General features: G+C 43.1%; 1 protein-coding gene across 28 annotated transcripts in view; it reads right to left on the bottom strand.

Moving 5' to 3' along the window:
* The window catches only part of TERB1 (telomere repeat binding bouquet formation protein 1), a 48,524-nt gene that overhangs the window by 13,776 nt on the left and 14,226 nt on the right, over positions 1-20,522 (bottom strand). For 19 of the 28 annotated variants that reach the window (XM_063797223.1, XM_001159574.8, XM_016929983.4 and 16 more), the window contains 8 exons: positions 19,668-19,728; positions 19,457-19,572; positions 19,229-19,351; positions 12,301-12,453; positions 7,831-7,962; positions 5,743-5,868; positions 3,199-3,359; positions 566-912 (listed from right to left, as the gene is read on the bottom strand). In XM_063797223.1, the coding sequence (XP_063653293.1) occupies positions 566-912; positions 3,199-3,359; positions 5,743-5,868; positions 7,831-7,962; positions 12,301-12,453; positions 19,229-19,351; positions 19,457-19,572; positions 19,668-19,728 (1,219 nt within the window). The remainder of the gene's footprint in view (positions 1-565; positions 913-3,198; positions 3,360-5,742; positions 5,869-7,830; positions 7,963-12,300; positions 12,454-19,228; positions 19,352-19,456; positions 19,573-19,667; positions 19,729-20,522) is intronic. The other 9 variants (XM_054669392.2, XM_054669388.2, XM_063797218.1 and 6 more) reach the window with 1 other exon arrangement.

Here is a 20,522-nt window from a genome sequence, read left to right on the forward strand (position 1 = left end):
AACCAACAGAAGAGCACAACCCAATAAAGGGTTTAAGAAAAGCTACAATCCCAGGTCTAGCCCCACAAACTAACTGCAAGGGAAAAAGACTATGTTCTAGAGACAAAGTGCAGGGAACAAACAAAAGGGCAAACCCAAACCAAATTTTCTTCACATCCTATTCCCTTTATCACATTAAATTTAAAAACAGTTTTTGCTATACTGCTGATTATCAATGCATGCATTGTTACTTCAAGTAAAGGGTTTCCGTTTAGGTTTTATTTTCTGAGTATCCTTTCTAAAATTCAAATCTGTTACGCCACTCGATTTAAAATCCTCAATCACTCCCTATACCCTGTGAGTTAAAACCCAAAATCCACAGTATGACATTGCAGGGCCCTAGATTAACTGGCCCATACCTCCCTGTCCAAACTCCTTTCCCAACACTTCCTACTTTAGGCTCTTCCCAAGACCATGTTTCATCATGTCACTTCTACATGCCCAATATTTAACAGTGTGGCATACTGTAGTACACAATAAATGCTTGCTGAATAAATAAAAGTTACACACAATTATTAAACTATACCTTGATTGAGAAACAAAATTCTTTTCAAAAGTAGTTTCTTCATGTAAGTTTTGATTGCAGCTTGACTTGGCTTTATATAAAGTCTTATTTTGCTCACTCTCCCTGTAACAAGCATGGACTGGATTTGTGCTCTTTAACGGTGTCTTCATTTGGTCATCATTTGTACATGCTTTAGACATGACTCCATGGGACTTATAACTCTGTAACTGTCTAGAATGGCTTTTATCCTCATCTTCTGCTTTGCTACCTCGACCAATCTGATCTGCATGGAGATGTTTCCATGTATTCTGAATACTTATGTTCATAGATGAAATATTATCCTGATAGTTTTCTCTTTGTATTTCTTCCTATAGTGTAAAAATGACAAATAATTTCAATATAATCCATTCCCTTTATAATCCAATTTATACTTCATTTAAATAATGAAGAATGAAGAAAAAGTTTATGATTGCCAATAGAACATATATGATAAAAGGCAGTTTACATTAGGAAGAAAAGGGAGTTTATTCATTAAACAATATTGGGACAATTGGGTAGCCATCTGGTGAAAAAATAAGTTGAATATCTCACAGCTTATACAAAGATAAAGTCAAAATGAACCAAATATTTAAATATAAAAACAAAGTCATATATGTTCTAAAAGAAACCATTATATTTTAATATTCTTAAGGGGTATAAGACCTTTCTAAGTATTACCCAAAATTAAATAATAAAACAAAACTAATATACTCGACCACATAAAAAAAATTTTTTTTTAATTCTTCTAGAGACCAAAAACGTTATTCTGGGCAGGGATCTCAGGAATAAAGAACCAGAAGCAAAACCAAATGACAATCAAAACACCCAGAAATAATATGTATAAAGCATATATCTTAAGCAACAGGATATACATATATATATATTTTTTGAGACAGGGTCTTGCTCTGTTGCCCACACTGGAGTGCAGTGGCATGATCACAGCTCACTGCAGCCTCGACTTCCTGGGCTGAAGCAATCCTCCCGCCTCACCCTCCTGAGTAGCTGGGACCACAGGCATACACCACCACACCTGGCTAATTGTGTATTTTTTTGTAGACACAGGGTTTTGCCATGTTGCCCAAGCTGAAGGATAACTTTTAAAAATAACATTTATAAAAAGCTACTATAATGAAATATGAAAAAAGATCAACGATAGCATGGAAAAGCAGGCACAGAAGATGAACAGATAGTTTATAGGAAAGGAAATATTAATAGCTCTTAAACACAAGAAAAAATGTTTCATCCCACTTAAGATAAATAAATATTAAAGCTACACTGAGATATTTTTCTTCATCTATTACACTCACAAAGATCAAAACGCTGTGGGGAAACATGTACTCTTAAACATTGCTAGTGGGAGTGTAAGTTGATACATCTTCTGTGGTGAAACAATTTGACAGTATCTTTCATAACAAAAACTATGTCTATCTAGGTATTTGAGAGGTACTATTATTTTCTCCATTTATCAATGATGAAACTAAAGCACAAAGAGATTAAATAACTTGCCTAAACTTTCCCTAAAGTTCACAGCATCCATGAATTTGGGTATCTGTGGGAGGTCCTGGAACCAATCCCCCATAGATACCAAGGGTTGACTGTACTTTAAATGGGTGAACTGTACGGTATGTGAATTATATCTCATTAAAACTGTTACAGAATACACACACATACACACACACACACACACACACACACACACACACGGGTACATGTGTAGCAGGTATTTAGAGTTGTTTGCAATGGTAAAAATTTAAATATAACTTACATGTCCATCAATAAAGGACTGGTTAAATCAATTATGGCACATCTGCAATAGTGAATACTACTCAGACAATTAAAATAATAAAATCACTATATTATACTAACTTGGACACTATGTTTTGATTTTTTAACATATATGCATATACAAAAACACAAAGCATGCATACATAGAAAAATATATTTATATAAAGAGGAAAGAAGTTATTAGATTATTACTACTTTTCTCTTTCTTGAACCTCAATTATTCAGATGTTAGATCTCTTGGCTCAATATTCCACATTTCCTGTCTTTTCAGTCATCATTTCTACTTTTTAAAAATCTTTTTTTTTTTTTTGTTTTATGTCAAAGCATGATTCTTCCAGTATTACTATGGAGTTTTCCATTTAAAACTATTTAAAACTTTAAAAAATAACTTGGGAAGAAAAAATGTTTTACCCTCCAACCTCTACTGTTAAAAAATATTGGCTGGGCATGGTGGCTCATGCCTGTAATCCCAGCATTTCGGGAGGCTAAGGCAGGGAGATCACTTGAGGTCAGGCATTCAAGACCAGCCTGGCCAACATGAGGAAACCCTGTCTCTACTAAAAATACAAAGAAATTAGCCGGGTGTGGTGGCGCACATCTGTAATCCCAGCTACTTGAAAGACTGAGGCATAAGAATCACTTGAACTTGGGAGGTGGAGGTTGCAGTGAGCCGAGATCGTGCCACTGCACTCCAACCTGGGCAACAGAGCAAGACTCTGTCTCAAAAAAAATTAACAAAAAATTTATATGTCAGTGTAGTATGGAGAAAAAAGAAAGAAATTTTAAAAATTTGAAAAAAGTTCTATATTCTTTAAAACAAAGAATCCAACCTCATTTCCTTCTCTTTCAAGCTGTTCTATTCTGTGTAGAATTTCCTTTGCTTTCCTCCAGTGCTCTTCAAGATTATTCTCCTTCACACTTATGTCCTTTAATTGCTGTGTTTCATTTTCATCAAAAGGATATTCTCCTAGACTTAGAGATAATTTCTCAGCTTTGTAGTATGGGAAAAAACAATGAATGAAAAGTTATGTAAACACTTTATATATAAGGACAACTTCACAGCCCACCCTCTCCTTTCTCTAAATTTTTCCATCCAGACTATCTTAACAGCTTAATTGGTACTGAAAAGTAAGTGGAAGATTACCTAGCAGAGGCCCAGGACTCAAACAGTCATAAATCAGACTTTACTCTTCAGAGTTACAGGAGAAAAAACATGCGAATATGTTATGCCAGACACATAAACACCCTCAGGTACATGGATACTGGTTTTAAAGTAGTTAGTTTTTTAGGCCCGGCACAGTGGCTCACACTTGTAATCCTTGCATTTTGGGATGCCGAGGCGAGAGGATCACTTGAGGTCAGGAGCTCAACGCCAGCCTGGCCAATATGGTGAAACTCCACCTCTACTAAAAAAAAAAAAAAAAAAAAAAAAAAAAAATTAGCCAGGCATTGTGGCACGCACCTGTATTCCCAGATAATCCGGAAGTTGAGGCACAAGAATCCCTCAAACCCAGGAGGCACAAGCTGCAGTGAACAGAGACTGAGCCACTGCACTCCAGCCCGGGCGACAGAGTGAGACTTCGTCTCAAAAATAAAGTAGTTTAAAAAAAAAAAAAATGTTCATAAATTGATTCCTTCCTATAATCCTTTTTTTTTTTTAAACATACTGTGTCTGCAGTTTTTCTTCCACAAAGATCAAAATTCTCATCATGGACACTGCCCTCTGAGCTCAAGCTACACTGGCCATCAATTCCTTAAGTGCACCAGGTTCCCTCCTATCACAGGGCCTTTGTGCCTCACTGTTGCTTATGCTTGAGACACTCACTGATAACAAATTCCTTTCTTTTCACCTAATTAACTCTAGACATTCAGTTCTCAGCTCAAGAATCACTTCCTCCCAATGCCTTTTCTGCTCCACGTCTAGACCAGATTCCTTTGTTATAGGCTCTTAAAGACCTGTGGTCTATCCCTATATATTTGTTATGTCAATTTATAATAACACATAATCTCATTTTTTGAGTTACTGTCTATTTCTGTAGTTAAAACTAAGCTCTGTGAATACACAGACTGTTTTTTATCACTGTATCCCTGATGTCCCTGATGTCTAGCACTCTGCCTGGTACATAACAGAAACTCAAACTTTTTTTTTTTTTTGAGACAGAGTCTTGCTCTGTCACCCAGGCTGCAGTGCAGTGGCACGATCTTGGCTCACTGCAACCTCTGCCTCCCTGGTTCAAGTAATTCTTCTGCCTCAGCCTCCCGAGTAGCTGGGGCTACAGGCGTGCAACACCAGGCCTGGCTAATTTTTTTTGTATTTTTAGTACAGACAGGGTTTCACCATGTTCGCCAGGCTGGTCTTGAACTCCTGACCTCGTGATCCGCCCGCCTAGGCCTCCGAAAGTGCTGGGATTACAGGCGTGAGCCACCATGCCCAGCCCAAACTTTTTTTTTTTTTTTTTTTGAGACAGAGTCTTGCTCCGTCGCCCAGGCTGGAGTGCAGTGGCGCAATCTCGGCTCACTGCAAGCTCTGCCTCCCGGGTTCACGCCATTCTCCTGCCTCAGCCTCCCGAGTAGCTGGGACTACAGGCGTCTGCCAACACGCCCGGCTAATTTTTTGTATTTTTAGTAGAGACGGGGTTTCACTGTGTTAGTCAGGATGGTCTCAATCTCCTGACCTCGTGATCCGCCTGCCTCGGCCTCCCAAAGTGCTGGGATTACAGGCGTGAGCCACCGCGCCCAGCCCCAAACATTTTTAAATAAATGAATGTACTTATGATTTAACAATAAGTAACCCTTAGTCCACAAATTTAATTCCTGCAAACTAAATTTGTGCACACGGCATAAAATAGTGAATTATCTATACTGCTGCTCTCTTCCACATGGGTTTGTATATGCTGAATATACCCTAGTTGTCATGTCCAAATTTTATACTCTGATTTTCTTTTTTTTTTTTTTTTGAGACAGGGTCTCACTCTATGACCCAGGCTGGAGGGCCAGTGGTGCAAACACAGCTCACTGCAGCCTCGACCTGAGCAACTCCTGAGCTCAGATGATCCTTCTACCTCAGCTTCCCAAGTAGCTGGCAGGCGTGTGCCACCATGCCCAGATAATTTTTTCTGTATATATATTTTTTTATAGAGACAGAGTTTCTCCATGTTGCCCAGGCTGGTCTTGAACTCCTGGACTCAAGTGATCTGATTGCCTTGGCCTCCCAAAGTGCTGGGATTACAGGCATGAGCCACTGTGCAGGGCCTAGTCTGCTTTTCAAATGTAAGAAGAATCTGAGAGCTATAGGGCCTTGGCTCATGAAAGCAGAAATAAATTCTCCTTTATAAACTTTGGTTGGTATGTTCTTAAAGTAATAGTACACTTACTAATTTTTTTGCAGTTGTGAAGCACAAATGTGGCAGCTTTGTTCAGTTCCTCATTCTGCGATTCAGTTAAGGCTTGAATCATGAGTGGAAGCCCATTGTTTTTAAAAAGGTCATACTGATTTTCCTCTGGAAAACATAAACAAAGAGGACAATGATTTTATCATAAACTATCTATATGAGGTCATAATTCTTCCTTGTGATAATTATGAACATAGTTCAAAATTTTAAAAATAGGCCAGGAATGGTGGCTCACTCTTGTAATCCCAGCACTTTGGGAGGCTGAGATGGGTGGATCACTTGAGGTCAGGAGTTCAAGACCAGCCTAGTCAACATGGTGAAACCCAGTCTCTACAAAAAATACAAAAATTAGCCAGGCATGGTGGCAGGCATTTGTAATCCCAACTTCTCAGGAAATTGAGGCACAATAACTGCTTGAACCTGGGAGGTGGAGGCTGCAGTGAGCTGAGGTCGCACCATTGCACTCCAGTTTGGGCAACAGAGTGAGACTTTGTCTCAAAAAACAAAAACAAAAACAAAACAAAACAACAACAACAAATTTTTAAAATAGAGAAACACATAGTTTCAAAAGGATTTTTTTTTTTTTTTTTTTGAGAGGGAATCTCGCTCTGTCACCCTGACTGGAGTGCAGTGGCACAATCTTGGCTCACTGCAGTCTCCGCCTCCCGGGTTCAAGCAATTCTCTTGCCTCAGCCTCCCGAGTAGCTGGGACTACAGGCACACGCCACCATGCCAAGCTATTTTTTTGTATTTTTAGTAGAGACAGGGTTTCAACATGCTCGCCAAGCTGGTCTTGAACTCCTGACCTCGTGATCTGCCCACCTCAGCCTCTCAAAGTGCTGGAATTACAGGTGTGAGCCACCATGTCCAGCCCCCAAAAGGATTTTTAATATAGAAAATAATTCACTTAAGGCCGGGCTCGGTGGCTCACACCTGTAGTCCCAGCACTTTGGGAGGCCGAGGCAGGCAGATCACCTGAGGTTGGGAGTTCGAGACCAGCCTGACCAACAAGGAGAAACCCCGTCTCTACTAAAAATGCATAATTAGCTGGCCATGGTGGCACATGCCTGTAATCCCAGCTACTCGGGAGGCTGAGACAGGAGAATTGCTTGAACCTGGGAGACGGAGGTTGCAGTGAGCCAAGATTGCACCACTGCACTCCAGCCTGGGCAACAAGAGCAAAACTCTGTCTCAAACAAAAAAAAAAAAAAAAGAAAGAAAAAGAAAATAATTCACTTACACAAAATACCTGTCTCATAAGTGATCTCAGAAACGCAGCCACAGAGTAGTATCATAATTCATAAGAGTCAACAAACTCACTTGGTTTGAAAAAGGGTATAATCAATCCTAAATTACACAGAGGTTAAGGGAAAGAATAGGTAAATAAACTAATGGAGGGAGTAGAAAGTAAGGGAAGGAAGAAAGAGTGGAAGAAGCAAGAGAGAGCAAAGGGAGGAGAGTGGAAAAGTGAGAGTGGAAAGAGCAGAGAGAGATTAGAAGAGAGAGGGGTAGAGAGGAAAGTGGAGAGAATTGGTAAGAAGGAGTAGATTGAACAGAGGGAGAATGGGAGGAAAGTAGAGGGGAGGAGGAAAATAAAAGGGGGAGAAGAAAGAGAAAAGAGAGAGGAGACAGTAATAGGTAGAAAAAGAAAGAATCTTTGAAAGTTTTAACAAGGAGAACAGAATCAGATTTGTGCAGCAATGTGCAGAGTGGGCTGAAAAATGAAGGTAGAAGGGAAGGAGCTTTCTCCCTGTGCTGCAGTGAGAAAACCACTGCAATAATATTGGTGAAAGATGTTGTGGGTTTGAGGGCCTACTTTGGAAGGGCAGCATTGGAACTGGACAGAAAGGGATCAAGAGGGGTAAACAGAAGTAGAACTACAGGTCTTAATGACTGACTTAATACAATGAGTGAAGGAGAATTAGGAGCTGAAATGACTAGTTTGAGGTCTGAATGACTAGGAGAAAAGCAATACTTTTAAGACCTTCACATAACTGGAAGAAAAAAAAAACAGAAGTATATTTCCGCTCTACTATTTTAATAACCACACTCAATAAATCCAATACTTACCACAATCCTCTGTGCAATGACCAAGAGTAAGCATGATGCTAAATTTTTCTCCTGAATCCAGACTTTCATGAAGCAGTAATGCCAGAAGTTTTGAAACAATGTGGTACTTGGAGAGTACTATCCCAAAAGTAGCTATTAGTATAAAATAGGAAAAAAAGATAGTACAAATTTAAAACTTATAAATGTATATATACTATGTATTTTTCAGAGCTTATTCAGGCAGAATGTTATATATCTATATAAAATTAAATATACACATATCATAACATCTAATAAATATATGTATGTGTGAATATAAATAAAATATAAATTCATTGTAATAAGATGGCGGCCTATTACTATAACCCTCATTACTCTTTCTTCCCATACTAAAGACATATTACTAAAGCAAATTTTTTGAAGAATTTTTTTCTTAATTGTTCTGCAGAATGCTGTGAAGATGAAGTAACACTAACTTCCTAAAAGCTGAGTATGCTTACTCTCCCCTTACATACCTCTTCTTATCTAGATTGGATAGTAAAGACTTTCCTACATAATCAGTTCCTGCTGTCATTTAAAATACACTATTAACTGACCACAGTTCTACTGACTTACTGATGCAATGAAGCATATGCAAAGCTATGCTGAGATGTGACAAAAGTCAAAAAGACCACCATTTTAAGCTATACTTCTCCAAATGTGGCTTTTAACAGAGTTCACCCAGAGTCTAACAATACTAATATCAACAAAAAAGTTGTGAATTCCTGAAGGGACTACATCTTAATCATTTTTGTACTTGTAAAGCTCCGCACATAGCAGGTCCTCAATAACCACTTTTTAAAAAACCATCTATTTTTTGCTCCCTAGTTGTTTGTGAATAATAATAGAGTTTCTTACTCTTCAGTGTTTGCGCATGTGAGAAGCAGCAGCCATGAGTTCAAGTCTGGTTCTGCCACTCACTAGTAATGCTGTGTTGGGTAAATCTGACCTCATACTTAGCGGAAAGAGATGTATTCTTTACATAAATTGGGTTTCCATTCTTAATCTCAAAAATATCCCTTGGTGGATTAAGAAAATGTGGAGAGAAGGACTGTGTGGTAGATAGAGCTCCCTCTCCCCTCTCCCCTCTCCCCTCTCCCCTCTCCCCTCTCCCCTCCCCCCTCCCCCCTCTCCCCTCTCCCCTCTCCCCTCTTTCCATGGTCTCCCTCTGATGCCGAGCCGAAGCTGGACGGTACTGCTGCCATCTCAGCTCACTGCAACCTCCCTGCCCGATTCTCCTGCCTCAGCCTGCCGAGTGCCTGCGATTGCAGGCGTGCGCCGCCACGCCTGACTGGTTTTCGTATTTTTTTGGTGGAGACAGGGTTTCGATGTGTCGGCTGGGCTGGTCTCCAGCTCCTAACCGTGAGTGATCCGCCAGCCTTGGCCTCCCGAGGTGCCAGGATTGCAGACGGAGTCTCGTTAACTCAGTGCTCAATGGTGCCCAGGCTGGAGTGCAGTGGCGTGATCTCGGCTTGCTACAACCACCTCCCAGCCGCCTGCCTTGGCCTCCCTAAGTGCCGAGATTGCAGCCTCTGCCTGGCAGCCACCCCGTCTGGGAAGTGAGGAGCGTCTCCGCCTGACTGCCCATCGTCTGGGATGTGAGGAGCCCCTCTGCCTGGCTGCCCAGTCTGGAAAGTGAGGAGCGTCTCTGCCCCGCCGCCATCCCATCTAGGAAGTGAGGAGCGCCTCTTCCCGGCCGCCATCACATCTGGGAAGTGAGGAGCGTCTCTGCCCGGCCGCCCATCGTCTGAGATGTGGGGAGCACCTCTGCCCTGCCGCCCCATCCGGGATGTGAGGAGTGTCTCTGCCCGGCCGCCCTGTCTGAGAAGTGAGGAGCCCCTCCGCCCGGCAGCCACCCCGTCTGAGAAGTGAGGAGCGTCCTCCCTCCTCGTCTGGGAGGGAGGTGGGGGGGTCAGCCCCCCGCCCGGCCAGCCGCCCCGTCCGGGAGGTGAGGGGCACCTCTGCCCGGCCGCCCCTACCGGGAAGTGAGGAGCCCCTCTGCCCGGCCAGCCACCTCGTCCGGGAGGGAGGTGGGGGGGTCAGCCCCCCGCCTGGCCAGCCGCCCCGTCCGGGAGGCGAGGGGTGCCTCTGCCCGGCCGCCCCTACTGGGAAGTGAGGAGCCCCTCTGCCCGGCCAGCCGCCCCGTCCAGGAGGGAGGTGGGGGGGTCAGCCCCCCTCCCGGCCAGCCGCCCCATCCGGGAGGGAGGTGGGGGGGTCAGCCCCCCGCCCGGCCAGCCGCCCCGTCCGGGAGGGAGGTGGGGGGGTCAGCCCCCCGCCTGGCCAGCCGCCCCGTCCGGGAGGGAGGTGGGGGGATCAGCCCCCTGCCCGGCCAGCCGCCCTGTCCAGGAGGTGGGGGGGGCGCCTCTGCCCGGCCGCCCCTACTGGGAAGTGAGGAGCCCCTCTGCCCAGCCAGCCGCTCTGTCTGGGAGGGAGGTGGGGGGCTCAGCCCCTGGCCTGGCCAGCCGCCCCGTCCGGGAGGGAGGTGGGGGGGTTAGCCCCCCGCCTGGCCAGCCGCCCCATCCGGGAGGTGAGGGGCGCCTCTGCCCGGCCGCCCCTTCTGGGAAGTGAGGAGCCCCTCTGCCCGGCCAGCCGCCCCGTCCGGGAGGGAGGTGGGGGGGTCAGCCCCCCGCCCGGCCAGCCGCCCCGTCAGGGAGGGAGGTGGGGGGGTCAGCCCCCCGCCCGGCCAGCCGCCCCGTCCGGGAGGGAGGTGGGGGGGTCAGCCCCCCGCCCGGCCAGCCGCCCCGTCCGGGAGGGAGGTGGGGGGGTCAGCCCCCGGCCCGGCCAGCCGCCCCGTCCGGGAGGGAGGTGGGGGGGTCAGCCCCCCGCCCGGCCAGCCGCCCCGTCCGGAAGGGAGGTGGGGGGTCAGCCCCCCGCCCGGCCAGCCGCCCTGTCCAGGAGGTGAGGGGCGCCTCTGCCCGGCCGCCCCTACCGGGAAGTGAGGAGCCCCTCTGCCCGGCCAGCCGCCCCCTCCAGGAGGGAGGTGGGGGGGTCAGCCCCCCGCCGGGCCAGCCGCCCCGTCGGGGAAGTGAGGGGCACCTCTGCCCGGCCGCCCCTACTGGGAAGTGAGGAGCCCCTCTGCCCGGCCAGCCGCCCTGTCCGGGAGGGAGGTGGGGGGTCAGCCCCCCGCCCGGCCAGCCGCCCCGTCCGGGAGGGAGGTGGGGGGGGTCAGCCCCCCGCCCGGCCAGCCGCCCTGTCCGGGAGGTGAGGGGCGCTTCTGCCCGGCCGCCCCTACTGGGAAGTGAGGAGCTCCTCTGCCCGGCCACCACCCCATCTGGGAGGTGTACTCAACAGCTCATTGAGAACGGGCCATGAAGACAATGGCGGTTTTGTGGAATAGAAAGGGGGGAAAGGTGGGGAAAAGATTGAGAAATCGGATGGTTGCTGTGTCTGTGTAGAAAGAGGTAGACATGGGAGACTTTTCATTTTGTTCTGTACTAAGAAAAATTCTTCTGCCTTGGGATCCTGTTGATCTGTGACCTTACCCCCAACCCTGTGCTCTCTGAAACATGTGCTGTATCCACTCAGGGTTGAATGGATTAAGGGCGGTGCAAGATGTGCTTTGTTAAACAGATGCTTGAAGGCAGCATGTTCGTTAAGAGTCATCACCACTCCTTAATCTCAAGTACCCAGGGACACAAACACTGCGGAGGGCCGCAGGGTCCTCTGCCTAGGAAAACCAGAGAACTTTGTTCACTTGTTTATCTGCTGACCTTCCCTCCACTATTGTCCTGTGACCCTGCCAAATCCCCCTCTGCAAGAAACACCCAAGAATGATCAATAAAAAAGAAAAAAAAAAAAAAAAAAAAAAAAAAAAAAAAAAAATATCCCTTGGTTTCTCATTTGAAAATTTTAATTTTTTTTTTTTTTTGAGAGATGGAGTCTCGATATGTTGACCAAGCTGGTCTCAAACTCCTGGCCTCAAGCAATCCTCCTATCTTGGCCTTCCAAAGTGCTGGGATTACAGGTGTGAGCCACCACACACAGCCTGAAATTTTTAATTTAATGCTGCCTTTTTTTCCAGATGGAGTTTTGTACTTGTCACCCAGGCTGGAGTGCAGTGGCGTGATCTCAGCTCCCTCACTGCAACCTCCACCTCCCAGGTTCAAGCGATTCTCTTGTCTTGGCCTCCTGAGTAGCTGGAATTACAGGCACCCGCCACCACGTTTGGCTAATTTTTGTATTTTTAGTACAGATTAGGTTTCACCATGTTGGCCAGGCTGGTCTTGAACTCCTGACCTCAGGTGATCTGCCCGCCTTGGCCTCCCAAAGTGCTGGGATTACAGGCATGAGCTACTGCGTCCAGCCATGTTGGATACTTTCTAATACTTCCTTCCACCTGTGAGAAACTGTTAGTCTAAACCATGTTACTATTCAATCTACTATTTCAGCACTGTTCATGCTATATTCAAACAAAATTCAATTTCAAAAAAACTAGTAAGCACTGTCACTCACGATTATCAGCAATGCATGCATCCACAGTCTTTGTCACAACCACTGCAAGTTTAGCACTGGAAAGAGTCTCGTGTGAATCAGATTCCAGTTGCATGAGAACTTGAGACAATACATCCAGTCCACCCACAGATACGAAGTATTTCTGAACATATGCTTAAAGAATAAAGTAGCAAAACTATTAATATTTCAAACAAGACAGCTGAATGTCTTGTTCAATAAATCTGCATTAAATATAACATTGACCTTTTCAAATACTTTCTAAAAATCCCAAAATTAAAGAACTAAAAATCCAATCTTTACCTGTGCATATAAATAATCATAAAATAGATTACTTATTATGTATCTTACTTTGACACAGTAAAACTACAGTATTTCTTGTGTACTAGAAATCTTTTTTGTTTCATTTAGTAAGAACTGCTCTATTTTGTAAGAAGGGCATTATTAAGCTGTCCTTTAGGCCGAGCATGGTGGCTCATGCCTGTAATCCCAGCACTTTGGGAGGCCGAGATAGGCAGATTGCTTGAGTCAGGAGTTCAAGACCAGCCTGGCCAACATGCTGAAACCCCATCTCTACTAAAAATAAAAATAATAAGCTGGGTGTGGTGGTGCATGCCTATAATCTCAGTTACTCAGGTGGCTGAGGCAGGAGGACCACTTGAACCTGGGAGGCGGAGGTTGCAATGAGCTGAGCTCACACTACTGTACTCCAGCCTGGGTGACAGAGTAAGACTCTGTCTCAAAAAACAAACAAACAAAAACAAAACAAAAAAACAAACAAAAAAACCTAACCCTCAACATTATTAAACAAGTCTTTCAATAGAGTTATAAAGAATACATTCATTCATTTATCTTGGTAATTAGCAAGCTGCCTATTTTCTGCAATCCAACATAACTAATTCCTCAGATTGACTCTTCAAGATGCAAAGTAATTTAACTGTTCTAAAAGAGCATACATCTCATCCATCATATTTACACCTAATTCTTTTACTTCTTGGAGCATAAAATTATAACAGATCCCTGAGAGTCGTAACTATTCCAAGCAAAGATTCAATGACCGGTATCTATTTTTTTAAGTCTGAAGTCTTTTGTTCCCTAGTGGAAAATAATTCTGGGCCAGGCACCATGGCTCATGCCTTTAATGACTACAGGCGTGCACCACCATGCCCAGCTAGAAATTTTTGTATTTTTGGTAGAGACAGGGTTTGACCATGTTCCCCAGGCTGGTCTCAAACTCCTGAACTAAAGCAACCTGCCTGCCTCGGCCTCCCAAAGTGTTGGGATTACAGGCGTGAGCCATGGTGCCCAGCCCAGAAACATTATTTAAGGGCAGGCAAACATTTTCAATATTATGGTGGCTCCAAAATAGACTTCTTTCCTAGAAAGTATTTTCATTTTTTAAAAATCTTCAAAAAAGAGGCTGGGTGTGGTAGTAGCTCATGTCTGTAATCCTAGCATTTTTGAGAGGCTGAGGCAGGAGGATTGCTTGAATTCAGAAGTTCAATATCAGCCTGGGCAACATAGTGAGACCCCATCTCTACAAAATAAAAAAAAAAATTGAAAATTAGCCAGGCTCAGTGGTGTGTGCCTGTAGTCCCAGCACCTCGGGAGGCTAAGGCAGGGGGATCGCTTAGGCCCAGAAGTTTGAGGCTGCAGTGACCCATGATTGTGCCACTGTACTCTAGCCGGGGTGACAGAGTGAGTGAGACTCTAGCTCAAAAAAAAAAAAAAAAGCACTTGTTAATGCATTGATGAAAATGGCAGTGTGTTACCACAGATTCTTAGTTATAGCCTAAGTGACAAAAACTCAGGCATATAAGCAGAAGAACATCCTAGACCACATTTATTGTACACTGAATATTTCAGATTTCCTCTGATCTGTAGTTTACTGAGGGTAATGACGTCCTATAACTATCACTCATTAAAGTTGGCTTTTAGAGATAAAGGGACTGTTAGGGTATCATGGAAATAGATTCCAATTTTTTTTGAATTCTAGAGATACATCCTTTGCATGTGACATATGAGTATTTGTTTCAAACACTTGAATATAGATATACATCAGCAATGTGTGAAAGTTCTAGTTGTTCCACATCCTTGCCAATATTTAACATGACCATTTTTTATTTTTAACATGCTAGTGGTGTGTAGTAGTATCTCCATGGGATTTTAATTTGGATTTCTCTGATAACTAATTATTTCTTGAGCATTTTTTTCCTGAGACAAAGTCTTGTTCTGGCTCTGTCACCCAGGCTGGAGTGCAGTAGCGTGATCGTGGCTTACTGTAAGCTTGAACTCCTGGACTCAAGTGATTCTCTTGCCTCAGTTTCCTGAGTAACTAGGACTAAAACAGGTGCATGCCACCATATTTGGCTAATTTTTAGAATTTTCTTGTAGAGACAAGGTCTCACTACGTTGCCCAGTCTGGTCTCAAACTCCTGGGCTCAAGCGATTCTCCCTCCTTGGCCTTCCAAAGCACTGGGATTACAGGAATAAGCCACCATGCCCAGCCAATCTTAAACATCTTTTCAAGTGCTTATTTAATATTCATATCTTCTTTGGCGAAGTATCTGTTCAAATCTTTTGCCCATTTTTTTAATCATCAGGTTGCTTTTGTCTTCTTACTGATTTATAAGAGCTGTTTACAAGTTTCTGGGTACAAATTCTTTTTTTTTTTTTTTTTTTTTTTTGAGACAGAGTCTCTCTCTGTCACCCAGGCTGGAGTGCAGTGGCGCAATCTTGGCTCACTGCAAGCTCCACCTCCTGGGTTCATGCCATTCTCCTGTCTCAGCCTCTTGAGTAGCTGGGACTACAGGCGCCCACCACCACGCCCGGCTAATTTTTTTGTATTTTTAGGAGAGACGGGGTTTCACCGTGTTAGCCAGGATAGTCTCAATCTCCTGACCTCGTGATCCGCCTGTCTCGGCCTCCCAAAGTGCTGGCATTACAGGGGTGAGCCACCGTGCTGGGCCCAAATTCTTAATCAGATAAATGTTTCTTAAATATTTTCTCTCAGTCTAGCTTACCTTTCATCCTCATAGCAAGCTCTTCCGAAGAGCAAAATTATTTCAATGAAGTCCAATTTATCATTTTTTCTTTAGTTATTTATGCTTTTTGTGTCCTTAGAAACCTTTGCCTACCCCCAAGGTGTGAGAATCTTCTGCTTTTGTCAACGTTTTATATTTTTCACTCTTATACTTATTTAAGTCTATGAACCATTTCAAGTTAGTTTTTGTGTACTGTATAAGGGTTCAGATTCATATTTTGCATATAGATACCCACTTTTTCTAGCATTATTTGTTGAAAATATCTTTTCCTCCACAGAATTGCAATGGCATTTTTGTAGACAATCAACAACAATATATGTATGAGTCTATTTCTGGGCTCTCACTTTTGTTTCCTTAATCTGTAAGTCTACAAGGCCAGGTGCGGTGGCTCATGCCTGTAATCCCAGCACTTTGGGAGGCCAAGGTGGGAGGATCACTTGAGATTAGGAGTTCAAGACCAGCCTGGCCAACATGGTGAAACCCCATCTCTACTAAAAATACAAAAATTAGCCAGGCTTGGTGGCGGGCACCCGTAATCCCAGCTACTCAGGAGGCTGAGACAGGAGAATCACTTGAACCTGGGAGGTGGAGGTTGTAGTGAGTCGAGACTGTACCATGCACGCCAGCCTGGGCAACTAGAGTGAAATTCTGTCTCAAAAAAAAAAAAAAAAAGAATCTGTAAGTCTATACCTACACCAATGCCACGCTTTCTTGATTTCTGTATAAGTATTAAAATCAGGCAACACAGTCCTACGGTTTTATACTTTTTTCCCCAAAAGTTTCAATTATCCTAGCCCCTTTGCATTCCATGTAAGTTTTAGAAGCAGCTTGTTAATTTCTAGAGAAAAATCTGCTGGGATTTTGCTTGGGAATTCCATGAATCTAGAGATGAATTTGAAAGTGACGTTCTTACAGTGTTGAGTCTTACAATCCAGAGTATTATATATCTTTTTTATTTTTGTTACTCTGTGTGTGTGTGGCTGGGGCGTGTGTTACAGGATCTCCCTGTTGCCCAGGCTGGAGTGCCATAGCACAATCATAACTCACTGCAGCCTTGACCTCCCAGGCTCAAGTAATCCTCCCAAGTAGTTCAGACTACAGGTGTGAACCATTACACCTGGCTAGTTTTTAAATTTTTCTGTAGATACAGGGTCTTTCTATGTTGCCCAGGCTGGTCTTGAACTCCTAGATTCAAGTGGTCCTCCTGCCTCAGCCTCCCAAAGTGCTGGGATTATAGGCATAAGGCACTACACCTAGTCTCTTGTCTTTTTTCCAGTCTCAAGGGGAAAACATTAAGTCTTTCACCGTTAAGTGTGTTACTTGTAGTATTTTGTAGAGGTCGTTTATCACATTAAGGAAGTTTCCTTCTGTTCCTAGTTTACCATGAGTTTACAGATGTAGGTTGAATTATGTCAAATGCTTTTCCTGCATCTATTGAAATTATCATATTGTTCTTCTTTTCTAGACTGTTAATATGATGAATTTTCTAATGTTAAACCAGTCTTGCATTCCTGGGATACACGCCACTTGGTCATAACATATTATCTTTTCTATATATTGCTAAATTAGATTTGTTAATATTTTGTTAAGGATTTTTACATCTATGTTCATAGAGCTATTAGCCAACAGTTTCTCGTAATGTTGTTTCTGGGTTCTGATATCGGTGTAATGCTGGCCTTATATGTTGGGAAGTGTTTCTCTCACTTCTATTTCCTGGAATAATGTATGTGAAGTTATTTGTTTGTTTCCTGAAATGTTTAGCAGAATTCGCCAATGTAACCATTAAGGCCTGGAATTTCCTAAGCTAAGGTTTTGTTTTGCGTTTTGTTGTTGTTGTTGTTTTTTAGAGGTGGGTTCTTGCTATGTTGCCCAGGCTGCAGTGGCTATTCTCAGGTATGATAATAGCACACTATACCCTTGAACTTCTAGGCTCAAGTGATCCTCCCACCTTAGTCTCCCAATAGCTGGGACTACAGGCATGCGCCACCGTGCCCAGTTTGTGTTAAGGTTTTAAACTACAAATTTGACTTCTTTAACAGATATAGGAATATTCAGGTTACTATTTCTTCTTGGGTGAGCTTTGTTTGGTAGTTTGTATCTTTCAAAGAATCTGTCCAACTCATCTAAGTTGTTAAATGTCATGACATAAAGCTGTTTCTACTATTCTTTTATTGCTCTTTTAATATCTGTTAAGATCTATAGTGATGTCACCTTTCATTTCTGGCACAGGTAATCTGAGCTTTCTCTCATTACTTTGTGATGAGTCTGGCTAGAGGATCACTTTTATTGATTTTTTCAAAGAATTAGCTCATGTTTCCATTATTTTTCTCTATTTCACGATTTCTAATCTTCTCTTCATTATTTCCTTTGTTATGCTTATTTTAACTTACTTGGTTTGCTAATTTCTTAGGTAGAAGCTAATATGGTTTTTTTGGGTTTTTTGTTTTTTTTTTTGAGACAGAATCTGTCTCTGTTGCTCAAGCTGGAGTGCAGTGGTACGATCTTGGCTCACTGCAAGCCCTGCCTCCCAGGTTCAAGTGATTCTCCTGCCTCAGCCACCCGAGTAGCCGGGATTACATGTGCACACCACCACACCAGGCTAATTTTTTTGTATTTTTAGTAGAGACAAGGTTTCGTCACGTTGGCCAGGCTGGTCTGGAACTCCTGACCTCAAGTGATCCTCCACCTCGGACTCCCAAAGTGCTGGGATTACAGGTGTGAGCTACCACACCCAGCCAGAAGCTAGTATAATTGACTTGAGACCTTTCTTCTTTTCTTATACAAGGCTTAATACTATAAATTTCCCTCTAAACACTGTTTTGCAGCATCCCACAGATTTCTTTTAATTTTTAATTTTTTTTTTTTTTTTTGAGACGGAGTCTCATTCTGTCACCCAGGCTGGAGTGCAGTGGTGTGATCTCAGCCTCTGCAGGTTCAAGAGATTCTCCTGCCTCCGCCTCCTGAGTAGCTAGGATTACAGGTGCCCGGCTAATTTTTGTATTTTCAGTAGACACAAGGTTTCACATGTTGGTCAGGCTGGTCTCAAACTCCTGACCTCAAGCGATCCACCTGCCTCAGCCTCCCAAAGTGCTGGGATTACAGGTGTGACCCACTGCGTCTGGCTTTTTTTTTTTTTTTTTTGAGACAGTCTCATTCTGTTGCCCAGGATGGAGTGCAATGGTGTGATCTTGGCTCACTGCAACTTCCGTCTCCTGGGCTCACGCGATTCTCCTGCCTCAGCCTCCCAAGTAGCTCGGATTATAGGTGTCTGCCACCATGCCCAGCTAATTGTTGCCAACATGCCCAGCTAATTTCTGTATTTTTAGTAGAGATGGGGTTTTACCATGTTGGTCAGGCTGGTCTTGAACTCCTGACCTCAAGTGATCCGCCTGCCTCAGTCTTCCAAAGTGCTGGGATTATAGGCGTGAGCCACCATGCCTGGCCTAATGTTGTGTTTTCATTATCATTCAGTTAGAAACATTTTATAATTTTCCTTATGATTTATGCATTGACTCACAGATTTTAGTACTAAGTTGTTTAATTACCAGATATTTGGGGCCTTTCTAGATGTTTTGTTTTTATTCATTTCTAATTTAATTACCTTGTGATCAGAGAACACACTCTATGGGTTTTTAGTCTTGCTATCTGGTTTCTCCGTTTTATGAGAGTATCTGGGGAGATTAAAAAAATGATGCTGCTACCACCATCTTCCCAATATCCTTCTAAAAATATCTACTTTTAAGATTTTCTTATCTTTAAGAGTCTAAATACATCCAAAATAACCCAAATTACAAGAATTCAATTGATTCAATAATAAATTCAATAGTTTTTATTATGCTTTGAAATATGTTTCTTCAACTATGACCTAGAAAATAACGAACACTTACTGTTATTTGCAAGAGTGAGTCCAATAAATGAGCAAATAGGGCGAATTATCTCAGGTGTCATGCAATTTTTTAGCCATTCATTAGCATGTGGAAAAAGGGAACAGCAAAACATTTGATTCTCATCTGAAAGAAGACAAAGTCAATCATGACTTAATATGACAATTGGAAAATATCAGTTTTCATTTGTTTTTATCTTTATTTTTATATTTAAACATGACAGATAATTACCATTTTGAGGATTGTTGACACAGACACACAGAGTACTACACACTGAAGACCACAACTGATAACTCTGGAAAACATTTTTATCTGACAAATCCAACTCATGTTTTGAAATAACTGTCCTATTAGGTCAAAAAGAAAAGAAAGTAAATTAATACAAATGTGTTAAGGTCCTAAGTAATGAATAATTAACAAAAAGAAATTTGTATTTGTTTACCTGAATAACCGTGACAGAACTGTAATACAACCTGTTTCTCTCACGAGTGTTTGTCCGGTCCCTTAAAAAAATAGCCATATAAAAATATGAGTTTTATTTACAAATAGTCTTGCAGAAATGAAGAACAGTTAAGTTTTATTTTAATAAATAACTTTTAAACAACTTTAAAGTATTACAAAGTATAACATAGAATTACGGTGGATAAAAATCTGTAATCAAGATTATTATGAAAAATATGTCACTACTGCTTAGAGACTAATTGTATTCAAATTTCCTCTAAAAATTACAAAACTCTTACTTTGCATCATGGTTCTGTGTTGCAGTATCAAGATAAGTTCCAAAATGGAAAAATAAATAAATTCAACCTTTTCTAGTTTTTCCAAAATAAAACAAAATCTAGAAACATTTTTTTTAAGTGCACGCCCGGCAAGAAGGCGCCTCCTCAGGCCTCTCTGGCAAGAGGCTTAGCTGAATTACCTGAGCCTGCTCAGACTACCATTGTGCCTGGGTCTGTGATCCTCCCCATGGAAACAATAATAGCAGAGGACTAGAGGGGTGAGAGACCAGCCACTGCTAGCAGAAGAAGGCGAGGCTTGACTCCTCCCCTTCAAAGGATACAACCTGATGCCTCGCTTCCCTGAGGCTGCCCTACCCCCACCCAACACCCTGGGGGTTTGGGCCTTGAGCCCTACAACCACCCAGACTTCCCCCTCTATTGATGCCCACATTTCCCCTCTAGCAGGAAGGGTGGCATGAGAGAGTCTGCTGGTACTGAATATGGTCGTGCTGGGACCTGGGAGACATGGGGAAGGGGTTACACAGCCTTGGCCTCCCCAAGTGCTGGGGTTACAGATG

This window comes from Pan troglodytes, chromosome 18, assembly GCF_028858775.2.
Source record: "Pan troglodytes isolate AG18354 chromosome 18, NHGRI_mPanTro3-v2.0_pri, whole genome shotgun sequence".
Lineage (NCBI taxonomy): Eukaryota > Metazoa > Chordata > Mammalia > Primates > Hominidae > Pan > Pan troglodytes.